Here is a 21426-nt window from a genome sequence, read left to right as displayed (position 1 = left end):
AAGAATAGCTTCCTTTGTCAATAAACTTTCATTTTATTTTTTGCTTTGAACACTTATATTTGAAAATTTATCTAATTTCAAAATATTTTATTAAGGTTTTAATCTTTAAAGGCTCCCAAAATCTTCATAACAAAAACTTTTGAAACCTCTCACCCTGACAGAGAATATTCTCAAACCAAAAGTTGTCATTATGAAATGATTATGTCAAAAAAATAGATTTGTTCCAAATGTTTCAGGCAATAAAAACAGCAATCAATAAAAAAAATCCAATGATAAGGGAGCATCTGTTTGATTCAGGGCACTGTTGACCAGCCCAACCATTAACACGCAACAGATAAGCATTAAAATACAAACTAGAAATATTAAAAACTGGGCTTTTTTCGAGAATTTTTTTTGACGTTATAGTTGAAGCTTTCCAACTTTCATGACCAAATATTTTTTTCGTACCTTTAACAGGTACTTTTCTGTCATAACTATCACCTCAGCATTTTTTTTTGTCTTGGTGAATTTTCACTGCCACTTCGGCTCAGCTTTTCTTGCATGGAGAGTTATCTCACCGTCAGTTTGGCTGCAACCACATGCCTTCATGCAACCACATTTTCACAACTCTTCAGTTGAAACCGTATGGTTTTTCTGCAATGGATATCCAAATTTGGGATTTGCCAAAAGACGAGCAAAAAGCCATCCCATTTTTTTAAAAACAGAGGTATTCTTCAAAAAGAAAGAAAGTGTTCTATTAATAGCCTCGTCGTAATGAAGTGGTTTCGAATCAAAGGTAACTTGAAGCCAAAATGGTAATGTAGCACTCGTTCTTGTCAAGGAGAGAAAGGTGTTCATACACAAACGTGATTTGCTGGGCCACACATTCCTTTTGTTACTGCCTACTACACCGTAAGTAAATACGATTTATTTACTTACGGTGCGAGGAATTGACACAGATTCAAGTTTTTTGAACGATGGCTGCCAAGATATCATACCAAGAAGCCTAAACATCACTTCAACAAGACTACATCACGTTGAAGGCACGCGCAAAGCAATATTGCACCAACAAGTCCTAGTATAGTATCAAAAGTATGCGGAAAGAATCAACCCAAAATATGCAAATTTGGTGTCAAAAATGAGTGGATAGTTATATCAGAAAAGTACCTTTTAACATTATGGCTATGACAATCACTTGTTGTAAGTTTAACTCGTTAAATGCGACTTTTTACTGTACTTGCACACAAATATCTATAGCAGTTTAGGAAAAATGCAAAACTGACTGCGGTCACACATTTCAATACTCATTTCTTTTTTTATGTGCTTATATAAATTCCAATCAATATCCACGAATGATAAATTAGGTGAAAAACAAATGCATCCTTATTTACATAAGTACTGATTTAACATTTATGGCACAAAACTAATACTTCGTTTTCATTAAATTTTCTTGCAAAAAATAAAAATCATTTGATTTTTGGCGCTGATGTGAGATAATATTCTTTCGAAGTAAAACTTAAACCATCGCTAGGAAGTTTTGATGTGACTGTCGGGAAAAGCCAGACCAGGTGCCATCTCATTCCCAGAGACTCAATCAAGTTCTGTTTCCATCCCAGGTCGTAAATAAAAATGTTTTGGTTCCTTTCAAAGGTTGTTTGGTTTCTAAGCATTTGCCTGACATGCAAATACAACAAGTTGGCAACAAAGAAAAAACCGCTTATGCCTAGCATGGACATAAGGGCATAAAAAGCACTGGAAAAGCTCAGGAATCCAAAGATCCAGAAAATAAACGGCACAAAGTGAGCCGTAACCGAGAAGATGGAAAAACCTCCCAGAGCATCCCATACAAAGAATGTATTTAACACACTGGCATAAAGGGCACCAACAGCCAGGTAAAACAAGAAGACAATATAAAACCTGAAGTTTTTCAAGCCAATGCAGGAACCAGCAAAGATGCAATGATGATCCCTCTTGAGTACGCAGACATCACACTTGCTACAATGGAAGGCTCGAGGCGGAGTATTTGCTTCACAACCGTAGCAGAATTTCCAGAGTGGCTTGAGGAGCGATGGCAAAATGAGCCCTGAAGTAGAGCTGTCTGTCAGCACTATTCTGAGCAAGTTCCCAAGCACATTCATGAAGATGTACGTCCCAACAACCATATGGAAATATATCATCCATCTTTCTTTATGTACTTCATGTATCACAATGAAAATCTCAAATATATACATGGCTATGACAGAGCTGAACAGGAACACGAATGAAGAGAAATCTGCAACGTATCTGAACAGACAGCGGGGAATCTGCATCTTGACAGGATTTCGTAGCCAAAAAGAATCTATACCTGATGGGAAGAAAAAAAACAATAAAAAAATCAAGTGAAAGCAGGGGGGAGGGGGGAAAGCGTAGGCCTATTCAAATATATTCAAAAGAAAAATACTTCTTCGTAATACTTCGTTGTAGCTACATTTATTTCAGCTTTCATTATCGATAGCTATAATTATTATTATTTTAGCTTTCATTATATATTTTTAGCTATTCATTACTATTTTCTCAATTGATGGAGAGCATGGGTGCACTATCTTTTTAGTCCACGAGCCAGATACGCAGGGCCGGACTTTGACAGGTGAGAAGGGCACAACCGCACCGGTCCGCTAAATTTTAGAGGCCACAAAGTGGGATACAAATGATTTAATTGCATTTTGACTTTCAAAAATGACTTAATTTACATTTTAACTTCACAAAGCCATAGCTTAAAAATTGTAGATCTTAGATGTCTGCATTTTAAGTCTTAGGTGTCAAAATTTTAGGTCTTAGACGTCTGAATTTTAAGTCTCGGGGAATATTTTAACTTAAAATAAATACTACAGTCTGCTTAGCCCCATCTCTAAGTCACTCCTTCAGTTACTCATATGCTTTCAAACTTTCTTGGACAAGCTTTTGGTCACTCACTGACCTGATGCATCACTCTAAAGGCCACTCTTTTGGCCATTTACATGCTTGCTCATTGTTTCGGTCACTGACACGCTTGCGCACAATCTAGGTGCGAACCATTGCTCTCTTGGTCATTAACTGTCCTGTGTTGTTGCTTGGTCTGAAGGTCACTCACATTTCCTGCTTGATCTAGGCCACTCTTTTGGTTGCTCACCAACCTGGTCCCTTGCTCTCTATGTCACTCACATGCTTCCCCCCCCCCAGAAGTCACTCTTTGATCTTGTCTCTCGCTCTTTAGGTCACCCCTTTAGTCACTCTCAAGCTTGCAGACTCAATAGATCACTCGTTTGGGGTCTGACTTTTTGCTCTCTAGGCAGAGACATTTTTTAGATTTATACTTTTATTGTTTGTCGGCTATATAAATTTCGCCAACCTCCTCTCATTATAAAAATTTTCTCTATCACTTTTTCCTCGAATTTGTGAGCTATAGCTCACTTAGCCCCCCGCCACTGTAAATACGCCCCTGATGGGGAGCCATGTGCCATTTCACCTGCAAGCTAATGTTTCCCTTTTAACTGATTTGATCGGAATGACATCTATTGATATACTTCAGCAAAATCTCAAGTCACTCTCTAGGGCCCCCAGCCGGGTACCTTTTAGAAACCACAAATATTTCTAAAGACTTAATTCTCACTTCCATGCTCTCCTTCCCCCCATCCCGCAATAAGGTTGGAGCTGGTGATTCATTTTTTTTGTTTTGATTTTTGTTTCACACTATAAATTCACTATTTTGGTGCCTGTGAAAAATCTCACCGGGGCCCACAAAGATCCTAGTCCAGGAGCCCTGCTGTAATGTATAGGGGCATACCCACCCCTTTCAATCAAAAATGTTACGCCTTTTCTTTTCATTATAATAAATTGCCAACATATTTTGATCCAATAACACCATGAATTTAAAAAAAAAAGATTTATTATAAGGAAAAAAGATCTTTAATACACTACATATTAAAACAAATCTTTGGATAAACTCACCTTACAAGGCACTTCACGAGCATCAAAAATCATGAAATAAACATTGCACTTTCCCCCTTATACCCTGCCCGTTGCCATAGTAACAATCTGATGTCACAGCTGTAATGTTGCCAAAAACAAACTATAAAAAACTATTCACGATGCATATGACGTCATACTCATTAGGTATTTTTGATGATACTTATTTAATTAATTCATAAAAAAGTAGATAATTCTTGCTGATAATTACTTTTTACAGATTTGATATTCAAAGCAGATATTTTTTTTCAATATTTAGCATTTAATCTATTCCGCAGGAACAAAGCCTAAAGCTGCAAATATACAGTATCAAATTATAATTTCGTTGCAAGTTTAATGTCCCGTATTATGTAATCACGTAAAATAGCCAATTAAACTTTGGTTCCTGGTTGCTTTTTCCCCTTACGTCGTTCATTTACGCTTTTCGTTTTTTTTTCATCATCGTTTGAATTTCGCCAAATATTATTTCATTAAATGGCTGAATGGTTTCCGTTCGAAACACGCGTGACGATGAGATTAAACTGTTTATGTAGAAAGTGGTGAAAATGCCACACGACCATCGGCGTCATCATGAAGAATAAATCATCCGTCAGACCTCGAGATGAGAATAATTCGGCCACGGACTCCCAAGACGACTCGGACATGGACTGGGAGAACAAGAAGAAAGCCAAGGCCACGAGCAACTCGGTGACCAGCGCGCCGCAGTACTTCAAAAACATCAAGATCAAGGGCTACGAAGTCGGAGAGGATGAGACGGACGCGTTGCCGTCGAAGCTGAAGTTCACTTGGATCGACATCGTAGGGGTCGTGCTGTCCATGCTGAGTTTCCTCTTCGACGTCGCCATGGACGCCTTCGTTTGCTACTTGCACTACGCCGGCGGCAATAAGGTCTATTTCAACCTGACGCTGGTCTTCATAGCCGTCCCTTCTCTCGCTATGACCGGATTCAGCTTGAGATGGTATCTGGATGATGCCGATGGCAAGAAGATGCCACCTGTGTCCGTCACCCGATGGGTTATTCGGGTTATTTTCCTTTTGTTGCAGATGGGACCGCTTTTAAGGTATTGATATTGACCTCCCCCTCCCCCCTTTTCCTATAGTGTGGAAAGCTTCCCGAAAAATGTAAACAACACTCACATGCATATACATGCTCTACGTCACTCTTTTGGTGACACATGCGCTAGGTCTCTTTTGGTCATTTATGCTCAGGCCCTCTAGGTCACCCCACTTTTGAATGCTTGCACACTCTTTTCGTCATTCTCATGCTCATACTCGCTCCAGATCACCTTTTTGATGCTCACTGTCCTGGTCCCTTGCATGGTCCTGGGGTTTTTAGTGAGCCAGACGTTTCACGACCTCCTAATAGTGAATTTATGGCTTGGAAAAACAAAAATGATGGCACTTTTTCCTGGACCCTGGGCCTAACATGCTTGCACACTGTTTTGGCCACTCAATGCATCAATGAAGATAAAATTTTGTTTTCATTCTAGCCCTCGCTCTCTAGGACACTGTTTCTGTCATTCATATGCTCTATGCAGCGCCGTCTTAATGCATGGGCTCACCCGGGCACCTGAAGAGGAAAGGGGCCTCACAAAACTGAAATCGGGTTAAATTTTTTTAGAATTTACAAGCTATGGCCTCAGAAAAACCACTTGGCTCGGGGGCCCATGATGCTCTTAAGACAGCACTGGCTCTATGTCACTTGCTCACTCGCAAGCTTGATTGCTCACTGACTTACATTCTTGCTCTCTTTTGGCCACTCATGCTCACACACTCACTTTTTTTTTGTCTCTCACTGTCCTAGGCTGGAATCTTTTGCGGGACCCCAAGCCAGTCTTTTCGTGGGACTTTTAAAAAGTGAATGCTATATGAAAAACAAATGATAGTAATTGATCCTTGTCCCAAAGCTACTTCACCGTATACCAAATATAGCCATATTTCTATATGCAATTAATAACACTAATAACTTTTAATAACGTAATTAATAATGCACTAATAACTTGGTCTGAAAATGAAGGCGCCATCTATTAGTGGGTGCCTCAAGCTCTCATTGGGGAAAATATCTTAAGTATATTCTTTCCCTGTTTCGAACCTGGGAGCTATGGATGTCTTGTAAGGGGCAGTGCAAAGTGATTCTTTTTTTACATTAAAATTAATACCATACTATTAAACCTAGAGTTATCTTGATCAGTTATTTTTATTATGCATTGGATTTTCAATTGATCATATACGAGGGGGTACCCAAAAGTAACGGGAATTTCTTTCTTACAATTTTGTTTTATTCAATTCTTTTACAAAAATTCTGTGATTCCCTTGAAAATACATTATAGCTAATAACTTGCAGAGTCTTTTCTTCCATTGTTCAAAACATTTCTTAAATTTGTCTGTGGTGATTCCAGAGAGCGCCTCTATCATTTTTGTTTTCACCTCATCCATGTTGGCAGAACACTTTCATTTTGCGCCCCTCTTCACTCGTAGGAATAAAGGAAAGTTGCGCCGCATTAAATCAGTAGCTAGTGAGTAGGCCAGGCGAGACACTGGAATCAATGTTTCTTGTTAGCTATTGGCGCACTGTGAGGGAAGTTTGAAACAACGTTGTTGTGATGCAAAAACCACCTGCTCGTCTTTCACAAACCTGGTCTTTTCTTAACAACTAGCTTGGGAAACCATTTGTACACTTGTTTTATCCACAGAAACATCATTATAAGCTGGGTCTATCATCCCGACAGTTTCTGCTGTTTTTTTCCCCTGTGCAGGAAGCAAAACTTCACAGACCTGCATTGGTCACGTGTCTGCCATGGCCAAAAACGAAGAACAAGCTAAACATTTTCCATCCAAGCACAACTTTCCCAAGCAATGCCATTTGCCACATTGGCCCAGAAGAAATGGCTTTACGCTCACCCAGTGGGAAAACTATGTATACTGCACGTACCACAAATGCTCCACATACCATAAGGCAATTCCAGCTACTTTTGGGTCCACCCCCGTAATTATTGCAGTATATGATATTTTTTATTGCATTCACTATGTGATTGTTTTATATCCTCTTGCAGGTATATCGATTCCTTGTACTATGGCTTGAAAAGCAACAAATCCAAATCAAATAAAGACCAGCAGACAGTTTATTATAAGCAGATGATATACGAGGATGCTGATGCTACGTTGCTGCGTTTATTCGAGTGCTTTTTGGAATCTGCACCTCAACTTCTTCTGCAATTGTACATCTTTGCACAACCTGATACGTTGAACAACGAATTTTTTACAATAACAGGTATGACAAGTTATGAATGTTCGAATTTTCTGGGAAGGAAAGGAAAACCAAATAAATAGGAATCAAGAAATATTTGTAGAGGGATTATCGTTATATCGAGAGGCAACATTATCCTTATGCATGTGATATAATTTATTTTTTCAACGTTGGCATTATCCATACCACTGGAAAATGCGCTTTTATGTATTTATTCGCCACAAGAAATTGTAATTGATTGGTTTATTAGTAAAATTCACTGTAGATGCATTGTATACCCCTGCAAAGAAGTTTACCACATTGCACTTTTACGTCTTACACAGAAAGTAGATATGCTGGTAACTTCCTTCAGTTTTCAGTGATCATTCTGTGCAAGCTTTTGATGTTATGAGACAGTAGAATGAAAACAAGGAACAAATTAAGTTCAAAACAATTTTGAGCAAAATATTTAAAAAATATTGTTTCATAGTGGTTTCAAAAATCTCCTTAAAAGTATCATTGTAGAGGTATTTATCGTAGCAAAGGATATCGTTGTATCAAGAGGAGTTTAAAATTAGACTATAGGTACTTCCAAACAAGATTTGAAAACGTAGTTATAGAGGGATTTACCGTTACATCAAGTATCATTGTAGCGAGGTTTCACTACCTAACCATACACATTCTTCTACAGAATTTCTAACGAATTGGTACATGCTGGAATGTGCGTGCTCGTGTTGTGAACCTAACATGAATTTTGTTTCTTTGTAATGCTTTTTATGTGTAGTGCAGTCATCAATTTTTCTCACTATGAGTGAAGTGTAATGATTGAATAATTAGTGTTGTAGGCCTGGTGCTCTCTTTGGCGAGGCTTTTTAATGGGGAAATCAGCATGCATCTGTTCCTCAAAGTTGGGAGTGAGGTTTCACTGTATTATAAAATTGATTTCATACCAAAAAAAGTGTTTGTGGTCCCGCAGAATTAGGTTGACGCCAGGATCACTGTTATCATATGCGGAGCCTGTAGACAAAATGGATCATGGTGCTTCTTCGAATTACAGATAATTCTCATTTATTTGTTGTATTATTTGGAATATTCATCATAACTTTAATTGGTGAAACACAGCTACCTTTTTTTATCGCTATAAAAAAATTCAAACTTTTTCCTTCATATATATATTGCCATATATGCCGGATTCCCTCAAGCGCTGGATCCAGAGTGACCGTACCTATCGCACACCTTTGAGGGTGGCTTTGGTCAATTTAATTGAATACTGAATATATATCCAAAATAAATAGCCATGGTTGTTTTGCAGCGTATTTATAGTGTATGAAAAAAAACAAAATCGAAATAACATTTGTCTCTTAGGCCATATCTCTGTCAGCTGCTTCTCTTCCCTGTGTGAGCCATGGAAATAAATGATGGCCTCTTCCGACAGTCATCAGTCAAATGGAGAAACAATGCAGTCCAATGCTTGAGCAAGACATGTTATATAATGTAGCGTTGGGAGAAACAAACTTCTAATTTTTCTCATCTTTTTTTCATACATAGGCCGTGTTTGTCCTAAACAAAAACATTCATGTCTGATACCATCTGGCCAAAGCAAAGCTAGTGCATGGCAACGCCAAGTTTTCCCATATCTTAAACACTTACATCTATTCACGTTTAAATGGGAGTAGAAGGTGGGAAGGGACTTCCTGATAATAATACGAAGTATTCGAGGTTTTAAAAAGGGTTATTCTTTTGAAATTCTCAATGCTCAAAATGTCCAAGTTCCACAGAATATGGCCCCTGAAATTCACGAATAAACTGAAAACGATGTTAAAATAGGTATTTATGGCAGAAAAAATTCAGAAAGGGTGTTTTTGCAAAAAAAAAGGGTTGAAAGTGGGCAAAAAAAAAGCATAACATTTTGTCTGAATTTCTGAGCTCTAATAATACATATTCGTCTGTTAAATAGAATGAAAGTTTGTCGAAACTCAAATATGCTTTAGAATGAAAAAGTTCAAAGTCATTGTTGAAGCTAATCTGAATGTTAGTTAAAACATATTTCAATTTGCATATTTGTTGCTTGTGTAATGTGTTTTTTTTTGTGCGTCATAACTTTTCCATGTTTCAGAATCTGCACAGTTGGTCGCGATGATATCTTCCCTTTTGTCCATGGCTTGGGCACTAGCCTCTTACCACCGTGCCTTAAGATATTCCCTCGATGACAAGCTGAACATGAATTGGCTTGGAACGATAGCACAAATCTGCTGGCGTTTCTTTGATCTTATGTCTCGGGTACTTGCCCTCGGACTCTTCGCTTCTGTGTTTCCTTTGCATTTGGCAGCTGTTTGTCTAGCACATTATGTTGTTATGGTCATGTGGATCCTTATCATGAGAACAACTTTTTGTGAGAGCAGGTTTGTATATCATTATTCATCATTTGCATGCTGTATAAATTAGTGAGTATGATTACATAGTGTGATAAATCATGATTTCTTTGATTAAATACAACTATGGTAATACTCGACTTACTTCTCCTTAACTAATGTCACCCGGCATTTACATAGTCTGATCCATTTTTTTTTCCTTCTCAATTATGCACATTTTGAGCACAGCTTGAAAGCTTTTAATGTCCAGTTATTTGAGAAAACAATGTCACCCTGAGAGCTTTGCATTAAGGTATCCAACTACTTTTCTTGTCACTTTTCTTTAAAGTGGTACTGGAGTGAACTTTTTTTATAGGAAATGTCTCAAAATGGTGAAAACATTTACAAATTTTGGTCTACCTATGTAATTTTCTATGAAAAAGTCACTTCACTAGGGGAAAAAACTCGGTTTTTAGTTCTTTACCTTCATATGACTGCAAGAGTATGTGCTAATACTACTAATAATGAGAAGATAGACATTCTCATTGAAAACTTAACCATTTATTGGTGTGTATATGAAGATATGAGACATCTTGAGACAAGAATGGTGAACAATTAAAAAACTAGAAACCAACAGTTGTGATGTGACGACAGTGCATCATTTAAAATTAGACACTACGAAACTCACACTACAAATAAATATAACTCCAGGTCCCTGTGAGAACTGGCCCTGTTTATTCCAGCACCCATCCTACAATTCATTTTAAAAATTACATATTCATTTAATTAACGCAAGGCGGCAAGTCTGGGGGAGAGAGAAGGAATGTCATCAATTACTCGGTGCCAGGAGGAGGGTTGTCCCCATTGCTCCCCCACTGTCACACTCAAGATGTTTTTCTTCCCCTAGCAAGATCTCACTCACCCGCCGCCAACCCACCAGCCTATCGCCAAACGATACTCTCCTGTGCGCCAACTGGCGTAGTGTCGTGCTTACAAACTTTCAAGCGTGAAAAGGTGCATTATAAATGTAGAGAAATATTTTGGGATCACAATACTGGAGTTGTGAGGGGGCTATCACGCCCAGTCATCAATCAACTGGTCACCTGAGAGGACCCATGGTCACATGGACTTTTCTGGTTTCTTGGCAGCATCAGTATCTGAATGCGAGGAGGGTATAATAAGCGGCATCTACCATATTACCAATTTCTGTCTATTTTAGACCCAAAATATGGCCAAATTTGAGAGATTTTTCAGGACACTGGTAGGTCTAGTCCACAATAGGTATATGCTTCGTTCATTGTAATGTATTGAAATACACAAATACGTTACTGCCAAAGCCAGAAGTGCAGCTAATTTATGCAATGGCCGGCCACTTTGGGAATTCGCAGAGAGTTTTGACCAAAGTCCAATTAGCAGAAATCATTCTGGTTTTGGCTGGCCAATTCGCTAAGCGGCTGAAGATCCCTGGCCAATGTTTTATGTGCTGATGTAAGACAGTCTGGTAGGTCTCAACTCTATTGTTTTCATCGCTAACATGTAATACATGGCTATAGTAGCTGTATTGGATTAGCTCCCTGTGACGAGGGAAAAAAGAGAATTTTGACAGAAAAAAACCCATTTATATAATAGTTTACTATCAAATTTTGAAAGAAAAAAAAATTATTACTGCATCATGACTGCAATATATGATGAGTTGCCATAGCTAATGGAGACATAATTATCACAAGAAAATGTGCCAAATCTCGATGACGCCCCCCCCCCCAACTTCATGATCTGCCAACTGATTTTGGGCTTTGGCAGTAACATATTTTATTTATTTATTCGATATTGCTTGGCTGAGGCCTATACAAGAGGATGTGGTGATTAAGTATGCAAAAAATGATGATTGATGGTACAAGAAAATTCAGAAATTCTGGTAAAATGTACTGTATTTGGCGGGAGGTTGTTCCAGTCGGTAATGGTTCTTGGGGGCCATTCAAGCATTACGTAAGCAAATTTTCAGTCATTTTAGACCTCCCCTCTCCCCTTGTCAGCAAAAAACACTGAACCCCCCCCCCCCCCCCCCCACCGTCAGAAAAATTTTGTCAGCAGCTTAGAATATTTCATATCTTCAAAAAGGGGTGGTTGATGACGTAAGCAACCTTCAAATCCCCCCCCCTCCCCCGATGCTGATGTAATACTTCAATGACTCCTTGGGAAGAAACTGAATTTATGACAATCTGAAGAAGCAAAGATGGGCTGTAATTTTTTGGGATGGTTGAGTCTAACAGAAAAATATGTGAAGGTTTAATTAGAATGTTGGAAGTGTGAATATTAAAAAAACTCATGGAGGATTTTGAAGAGAAAAGTTAATCGAGAGATCAGTCCAAGAGAGGTAAGCAGTTGGATATTGAGTTGTGGCGCTTGAACTCCGAAATAAACAGAGGAAGTCCAGCAGTCAAAAATGAAGCGTATGGACTTATTTTGGATAGATTATAATTTGTCTATGTTGGTTTGCGTATGGTGGGTCTCAAGTTTCACTGGCATAGAATAGAACAGGAAGGATATATGTCTGTAAGCACAGGTGACGGATGTGACTGGTAAGGTTTTTTAGGTTACGGCGAAGGAAAAAATGTTTTTGGAGACAATTTTGCAAGAAATATAATCAACTTGAAGATTCCAGCAGGGATTGGCAGAGACTATAATGCCCAGATATTTATAATGAAAAACCTCATAGATAAAGAAATTGTTGATTGAGGGAAGTTGAGAAGAGTTCTTTTATGTGTAACTTCCATTAAAAACTGTTTTTGGGAAGTTGAGGGGTAATTTTCCCAGATTGAGCACCATTCAGAAATAATGTTGAGGTTGTGTTGAAGAGATTCTTGGTCGGATATATTGGAAAGTGTTTGGTAAATGAGACGATCATCTGCGGAGTCTGATCCAGCAGTTAATGGAGTTAGGTAGATTATTGATATATAAATTAAAAATAATAATGGTGAGAGGTCCGAACCCTGGAGTGTGCCAGACTTAACATGGAGAAATGGGGAGTTCTGGCCCTTAAAGGAGACGAACTGGCTGCAGTTAATGAGGAAGGCCTCCACCCATTTAAGAAATTGAACACCGAATAGGCCAAGGTTTGAAAGGTTCAGTAGAAATACTGAATATACGAGGGTGAATCAAATATAAACGACAATTTCTTTTTATACATTTATTGAATAATTTTACACACTAACTATACTGTCAACATTTTTCAATATAGTCCCCTGCGTGATCCACACACTTTTGCCACTGATTTGGTCGCTTCAATATCCCTTGTTTGTAGAAAGATTTAGGGCGAGTTGTTAGCCAATTGCACACGTGCTCCTCAACTTCATTACTTCCGAATTTTTTTCCTCCAAGTGATTCCTTCAAGGGCGCGAACAAAAAATAGTCACAGGGAGACAAGTCTGGGCTATAAGGAGGGTGTTCGAGGGTTTCCCAGCCCATTTCTTTCGATGTATCCCTTGGCAAGGATGTGGTGTGAGGCCTGGCATTGTCATGAAGAAGGATGACATCTTTAATGGGCATACTTAGTCTTTTGTTTCTATATGCGCCTTTTGCCGAGTGTAACAACTGACAGTAGTAAGCTGCATTCACTGTTCGGAGGAAATCAATCAATAAAACTCCCTTTGAGTCAAAAATAATCTTTGCAAGAACTTTTCCAGCTGAGAGACTTTTGTTTTCGATATGTTCTCGCCCACTTTTAAATTCTCTGGCTGACGTATACACGCGATTCTGAAACAGTATATCATCACCAAACTGTGCCTTCAATCGAGAAAACATTTCTGAGGGTTTAGCGCCTTCATTTGTTAAAAACTTTATAATAATCCATTGCGCAACAGATGTATGTACGTCTTGCTCGCTCATGGCTGTACTGACGACAGAGTTGAGCTCGCCCGCTAACCAAGATGGTTCTCCCACTTCTCATAAACCAAACAACAGCCGCGCACAAGATTATCTATCTCCCAACTTGTTGCTAAACAGAAGAACAAAATTAAAGTTTATATTTGATTCACCCTCGTATGTATATAGTCTGCTGATTTCATTTGATGGATTAGGCGACATTGATTTTGCAAAAGTATTATAAAATCAAATTTTAGTGAAATCGTTGAGAATGTAAAAGCTTTATGTAATAATGTAAAAACATCTATTTTCTAGATGCGAAGAGTTTCTATATAATGCCGTCCTTGGTGTGATCTTCATATTTTGTTACTTCAACCCGAAAGACAGTCCGACTCGTCGGCGGTACACATTCTATTACATCTGCATGTTCTTTGAAAACACTGTTCTGATGGGAATATGGTTCAACTACTCTGATCTGTTTCGGTCTTTCAAGTATCCTGCCATGATGATGCAGTTTTTGGGATTTGCTATTGGCATTGCAGTTATGGTGAGTTTTTATGCAACTTTTTAAGTTCATTTGGGAAAAAATAAGAAAAGCCGCTCGTTATTCAGCTACTGGAAATTTGGTTGATTCTTATCCTGATGGTTCAATGTGGCAATTTTTTTATGATCAATTTCGCTAATTCAAAATTATTCTTCATTTAATTTTTAACCAAAACACCAATTTCATTCATGAATTGTACTGATTTTTAAGAAAAGCTGATATTCAGCTGCTGAATATTCGGTAAATCACTATTTATTTATCTTGTCTCTAGTTCATAGGTGCCAATGCTTCCGATTTACCTGGGAGTGTTCCGATTTTTTTATTTTCTCATTAAAACAGGGTTCGTACGGTGCTTAAAAAGTCATTAATTTTTGATTTCCTCTTTAAGGGCCCTTAAAATCCCTCCAGCTGTTTCTAAAAAAAAGTAGACTTTCCCCCCGCTCTCGATTTTGTCCCCGAAAATCGGATTGTGGTAACTGCAGCTCCTTATTCAAATTATCGGCCCCTCATCGGGATTTCATCATGAAACCACTATCATATTCTTGATCGTACAGCTGAAGATGGTTTACTCTAGTCCAGTGTTTCTCAACAACTGACCGCGGTTTCAGTTTTCAAAAAAAGAAAAAAAAGTCGCCACTGCAAGAAGCAGAAATTACTACGGTCAATCGTCATTGTGTCAAATCCCGATGTTTTGTGGGTAAAAAAATGCATTTCATGAATAAGAGCTAGTCCGCCAAATTATGAGAGTTAATTTGTAAATTTCGCCAAGTAACGAGTGTTAAATCGCCAATGTCACCAAATAACGAGTGCTAAATCACCAAACATCATGTTGAATGTCCTGAAATTTGCTCTCATTTTGCAACAATTTCTTTCTGAGTATAACTGAAGAACAAGAAAGAAAATTGAAAAACTTAATTTCAAAGAATTTGTGTATGTGTTGATCCACTTTGAGCGAGAGATGAATAAAAAGTTGCTGCAAATATATAATTTTGTGAGAAAAATCTTTGTCAGCTGTGGATTTTTATTTTGAATAATTGGGGGAGGGGGAATGAATATCACTTTTATAATTTTTATAATTTATGTGATGCTGTTATGAGTTATATTTTTGACTGAAACTTGAAAGTTTTAGAATACTTTCGTGACAAAAGAAAAGTATGTACGTGGATTGATTATTTTATGAATTCGTATGATGCTGGGTAACAAATCAAAAGTTGTAATTTCTGAACCATTTCTACGTCTATATTTTTGAGAAGAGGGAAAATTTGGCAAATTAAAAATAAATTTGCATATGTGCCCCATCCCTTTTTTGCTGTGAAACTTATAAGTTATGAAGTTTGCCATGACTCCTTAAAAACCACTTCAGGAAAACCAATTAAAGTCCTTAATTTTTATTTAGGAAATTTTGTATGAACCCTGTAAAATCTTTTTGTCGGAAATCAAATACAACGATTTTTTCATATCTTCACAGAAAAATCTCTGAAAATCCCCAAATTGTTTTTGCAAAAATGAAAAATACCTAAAAATTATCCCTCGGTCCTAACAATCCTACTGCGATGTTTCCTCGATAAAAATTACAAAAAATTAGGATTTCAAACACTGGAAATAGCTAGTTGTTGCCAAATATGATGCAGAAAATGAGAAAAGTTTCTAATTACAGTGTAATACTTCATTTATGCTCTTCCCAAGTTGCACGATTTTCTGTGAAAATGCCAAATTTCTGAAATTCAAGAGCAATGACAAGATTAGTGCTTAGATAGTAGAGATTATTAAGTGATAATCAACTAAGAATTGTTTTAAGATTGGAAGATCATACATGATAAAACTGCACTGATTTTTGTGTGTAGTGCACGTATGTATGAGTAAAAATAATTTCTTTAATGAAGAGAAAAAAGGGTATAATTTTTTTTCTATAGTTAGTACATGTTAATTTTTATTTGAGAATTATTCATAATCACAGGTGAAAAAGAAAAATGCAGTGGAATTTCAAATCAAGCTTTCTTTATTAAGGCAATTGGTGATTATGCGAAACCACAGCACTGGTGTTCATTTTTACACACACACAGTCATATAAACGAGGTTTTGCTGTACATCGTACCTCCCCATTAGCGGACAAAATTTTCAGTCCCATGGGTGTCCATTAATGAGAAATTTTACTGTATTCATCTGGTCTGAAACTGTCAATTAACTGCAACCCCTCTTGTGAAAGTTATTTTCTTGCCTCCAATAACAAGCTACAGATTTCTTTCAATGGATCAAGGTGTTATCAAAACATTCAAAGCGTTCAATGCATGACTTTCATTTGCATAGATTTTATTGGACAAAGCTTCGTTTTAAGTACCAGATTGCTGTCACGAGGCAAGTTAAATTTTATGAAGTCATAGGAAAGTATATCAGTGGTACTACTACTACTACTTAACCGTACATGCACCTTGTATGCATCTCTCTATGGAATTTCTAATGAATCGGCACATGTCGCACAATGTGCTCTGAGTGTATGTGTGACCCCTAACGTATTTATGTTGTCGAGTTATGCATGTTTGGTTTTCATGCTGCCATCTGGCTTTCATTTTCTGAAGTAAAGATGCAAATGCTTCAATTTTCATGTTATGTCAGTATCGTGTTGTGGGTCTGCTGACTTTTTCAAATGAGAGATAGGCTTGCATTCCACGCCTCAAAGTTGGAAACCAACTTCAACTAACCACCACTGTGTCATCAATGGGGTTTAAACCTGGATCCTCAGGACGAGAGTCCAGCACAATGCCCACGTGACCACACAGCAATGCACATATACAGTCAAACCTTGCTAGTGCGTCACCCGGTTAACACGTCACTCCGCTTACCGGGTCACTTTCTGGAAGTCCCAATTGTCCTCTGGCAGGAATTGGCACAGTCATGGCTTACTTTGTTTAACGAGTCACTCCGCTTACTAAGTCATATTTTTTCTCTCCCAAGAGTGACGCATTAACGAGGTTTGAATGTATATATATATTAGTGGTACTGCAGGTAGTAGTAGTAGTGGTATTTGTACATCCTCAGTAGGAAGGAAAAAAGATGTGCTTTTCCTAAATTTTGACTAATATTCATATACGTTTGTATGAAAAACATCATGCCCAACTTTTGTGAATTTGACTTGAATGGCTGCTGCTGGTCCCTTCTATCACATTACTTTGGGGTATTACTGTATTGTTAAAATTGGCAATAAAGCACTACTGCAAATCACAGTTATGAATCAAGATTCTTCCAAAACAAAAAAAAAATTGCATGACAAACATGTAAGATAAATATTTATATTTGCTGACAATTACCATAATATAATTTATAACTTGCAAAATAACTTTTACTGTTGATTTCAGTGAAGAAGAAGAAAAATTCAAGTGGGTTTTTTTGTTGAAAATATGTACAGGGGAAAACATGGCAATTTTAAAAGGTAAAACAAGTCAGGATGGTCATTATAAGGGAAAATACAGGAATGTCCCAGGAAAACTGGTATATGGTTACTTGAAGCAGTCCCTCAAAATTTCTCCCATTTTTCCCATTTATTTGTATGACGTTTTTTTGACAGCTAAAAATATTTCATTATGTTTCCAAACTACAGATTTTTTAAGTCTGGGAATCGGCACTCATGTTTGTTAAGGTGGAGGTACACCAAAAGTATTTTGTGCTGACCAACTTTCACAAAAAACTAGCAATTTAATTTTGAAACTAGGCATTGACGTCCAGATTATGCTTGATAACTTTCATACGTACCAACTATCTTGGTTTAGTTACTATCCCGTGATGACTTATGGCCTTGATTCTAATTACAGATAATTTATTACTTGCTCTTACATCCTACAAAGAACATATCTGTATGGGCTCACTGGAGGAGAACAAAAGATGTGGCCACAAATGTTCCGAACGGCGACTGTTCTGCCGCCTCCAAGGAGGTGACTGTTTGTGTGAACTCCGGAGAGCTTTTCACAAGGTGAAGGAAAGGATTTGGGTATTTTGAATAGGTGACTTTCTTACAATAACGATAATATATATATATAATATGTGTATGTGTTTCACTTTTTGGAATGTCTATTTTTGTATATCGTGGAAGTATTTTTGTATAGCTAGATATTACTTTGTTTCTTGTAAAAACAAACTATATATATCGGGAAATATCTACAATATATATGGACGGCGTGACCGCCATTATTTTTTACATATGATTTTTCTTATCTATGAAAAGTCTGAGGGTTTTTTTTTTAGAGAGGGCTTCTCAGGGTGAAAATTCTGAATTAATGAGTCTGCGATTTTTTTTTTTGTCTTCCTGATATTAATATTGTGTATTTTGTCATTTTTTGTATTAATATATTTTTTTTAAGGAAAATGAAACCTTAATACATTTAAAATAATATTAATTCCTTATGGAAGGAAGTGTTTGTGTGTTTAGATTTATGAATCATGTTTATACTCATATAAAAAAATAACGTAATTGGAGAGAGTTTATCTTCATTGTCTGATCATTTTGCCTCGAAATAAATTCGAAATTATTAATAATGCTGTAAGAAAAAGTATTTTCTCAAAGTAGGATGGTTAACTTTCTGATTTTCTTTCATATAACTGTAGTAGTAAGGGTTATAATCACTTCAAGAAACTGAAATTTTCTGCCGAAATATGGTTTTAAGCTTCTTTCTTCCTAGTCTTCTGTCATGGATTGCTTGTCATTTTTCCAATCCCAGTGAAACCTTTCTGATCCATTGTTTTCCATAACCATTTCAAGTTTAAAGGATAGGATTTTTTTTTTTTTTTTGCTGATGTGGGATTACTGCAAAATTCTTCTTTCTCACACTTCCATTTCCAGTGAAACTTTGAGTAATCCCTCCCCCTTTTGAAATTGAATGTTAATGTTAGAAGTTTTCACTGTTTTTTTTCTCATTCTTGATTTATGTGGTACTTTCAAAAATATTTATTTGCATGAGAGCAGTTATTAAAATAGTATTTCAATTTCAGTTATAGGGATGAGAATGACTAATGAATGTACAGTAGGGTCTTGATAATTCAAGACTGGATAATCCAAGGTGGTGAGAATTTGCCCCCCCCCCTCAAGTTTTGTCCTGCCCCGCCTCCTACCAGCCGTGGAGTTCTTGTACTCATGCACTAATCCGTTTGCATTATTTGATGAGTTGTCTCTCAATAATGTTCAAAATAATCAAATGATGTTCTCAGCTTGCTACGTTGTACTATGCATTTATGCTTACATAGAGAGTAGCCCTGAAACCATGTTTTGCATTGTTCTACAGTAAGCCCTCTGCTGACTGAAAATGTTTTCCAGTGAAAATTCTTATAGCAGTGTTTTCTGCTCAATAGAGTTCTTTTTCCTTCTTTTCTCAATATTTTTCCTGAAATAGTTCTGCAATGTACTTTGCAGTTTTTGGTATATTCTTCTTTGGGGGACAGCTGATGTCATTTGTATTTCTTGTAACAACTATTCTACAGCACTAAATAGAGATGAATGTATGATTTTATTCGGTCTAATCACTATTCGTTCCATCCCTAGTACCAAATCTGGTGAGGTGTTTCACTATCTGGAAGTTTCAAAAATCTTTCTCGGCCAATATTTTTATTGGTTTTTTGGAGTTCATTATCCTACTTCCTACTGTGTGAAGCTAGAAAATTTACATCGAATTTCCAGGTCAGCTGTGAGGATATCCAAATACTGTGAAAATGATTCTAAGGACATGGTTTCCTGTTGAACAATAAGCAACGTTTTTTTTTTCTGGGAAATACCAATTATACTTGCATCTAAATTCACACACACACCTTTACGTCTAGAAAATTTAAGAAAAAGAGGTAATTTCAACTTTTGAAATCAAATCAAAGTGTAATATTAAACTTTTTAAGCAATATTTTCTTCGAAATGAAGAGAATGCACAAGAATAGCTTGCAATGATTAACTTGACTAGGATCTCGTCATTTTGATGGCACTCAACGTTGAAATCTTAGCTTTGTATCTTAGTATGTAAATGCATATTTCCCTTCAAGAAAGACTGAAGTTGCTGCAATTTTTTATTTTTCTAAGTACACACACACTACTTATGAACTGAAGCAGTTTGTAACATGTAAGTTTTATGTTTATTTACTTTAGGTGAAAATTATTCAGATTTCTTTTTTGTGCGCAGTTGTAGCATAGCCAAAGCAATGTTTTCCTCTTTCTCTGAATATAACTACAGAAGCGTGATTGGTAGTATTCTCACAAATTGTTTCGTCGTAGTGGAGTGATACATACAGTTGCTACCCTAGTTTGTACTTTCTCCCCCCCCCCACCCGATGCATGTCAACATGTTTCCCTTTTGTACTTTTTATAATCTGTCATACTAGATATATTATGCCATACTAGATAAATTTTCAAGTTAATTTGCTAAGACTATTCATGGAAATAATCCAGATCGTTCCTAAGACATTTACATGTACCACAATTATTATATTATACCATATTGTATTTTTCACAAGAGTGTTCAAGAGAAAAAACATGTTAGTTTTTCGGAACTTCTGTTTTTGTAATGTTGATTACTTAGAATACATGCATACCGAACAATATTAGTAATCTTTCATGAATGAGGCAGTCTTCCATGTGTTGTGTGTGTGTGTTTATTCTTGGTGCTGGGATTCACTCATTTCAGGTAAACTTAAAGAACTGTTATAATTTTTACCTCCTTTGGATATTGATGAGTTTTTATACTGTATACAGTCGGATGATTATTTTCATTACCCCATGCTTTTCTTTTTACTGATTCATTGTGGGTTTTTTTTTTGCCAATAACTTTATGAGAAACTGCTTAACTTGTAAATGAAATTTCATTGAAATTTTTAAATCGAATTCAAGAAATAAATGAGTTACTTAATTGGCTGTACTTAGCTGACAAGATATAAATTGTGAGATTTTACAAAAACTGTGTGTGTGTAAAAAGAGCATCTTGTTAGGTGTATCTAAATTTGTTTTTATCACAATTTTTTTTACGAGCAAAGTAAAACCTTGATTATTGTAATTCACATGAAGCCATGTCAGTAAATCAAAATTTACATATAATCGTGTATGCCTCGGCAAAGGACTACTATAGCAAACACCAACTCTGGCCATATATCGCTGCGTTGCAATTTACTGCCATTAATGAGATGGGGGTGGAAATGAAGGCGCTGCCTATCAGTGGTTGTGTCAAGCTCATTATAGAAAATATCTTATCTTTATCCTCTCTCAGGTTTGAACCTGGGGCCGTGACAACAACTTCACAGTGGTAGACGAGCATCTTATTACCATGCCACTCAGGCTATCAGCAATGGACTAGTATCGTCTTGTGAGTGTTTAACCAGCTTGAAATTCCAGCCGCCAGGTCACTATGCGATTTAAAAAAAATGATATTGGCTCCTAAAATTTTCTTTTGTGATTACTGAATTGGAATCCGAAGACAACATGAAATTTTTGGGATTTATGTCATTGCATCTCCCAAAATAAT

At 36.9% G+C, this 21426-nt stretch overlaps 2 protein-coding genes across 2 annotated transcripts; one reads left to right on the top strand and one right to left on the bottom strand.

Moving 5' to 3' along the window:
- LOC149069200 (putative palmitoyltransferase ZDHHC24) lies at window positions 1-2319 on the bottom strand. Its single transcript, XM_089250806.1, has one exon. It carries the CDS (start codon window positions 2286-2288, stop codon window positions 1446-1448), a length of 843 nt encoding a protein of 280 aa, XP_089106932.1. The 5' UTR covers window positions 2289-2319; the 3' UTR covers window positions 1-1445.
- Window positions 2320-4298: 1979 nt separating this feature from the next.
- Window positions 4299-18392, top strand: LOC149069199 (XK-related protein 6-like). Its single transcript, XM_089251421.1, has 5 exons — window positions 4299-5024; window positions 7017-7234; window positions 9306-9591; window positions 13717-13948; window positions 17752-18392. The coding sequence occupies exons 1-5, from the start codon at window positions 4534-4536 to the stop codon at window positions 17911-17913; spliced, it is 1389 nt and encodes a 462-aa protein (XP_089107547.1). The 5' UTR covers window positions 4299-4533; the 3' UTR covers window positions 17914-18392.
- The last annotated feature ends 3034 nt before the right edge of the window (window positions 18393-21426 follow it).

The sequence above is a fragment of the Pholcus phalangioides genome, unplaced genomic scaffold (genome assembly GCF_987345545.1).
Source record: "Pholcus phalangioides strain wild (caught in Gottingen) unplaced genomic scaffold, Ppha-v1.0 ptg000024l_1, whole genome shotgun sequence".
In the NCBI taxonomy this organism is placed as follows: Eukaryota; Metazoa; Arthropoda; class Arachnida; order Araneae; family Pholcidae; genus Pholcus; species Pholcus phalangioides.
Note: the sequence above shows the minus strand (reverse complement) of the source record. Positions and strands in the feature narration are given on the sequence as shown.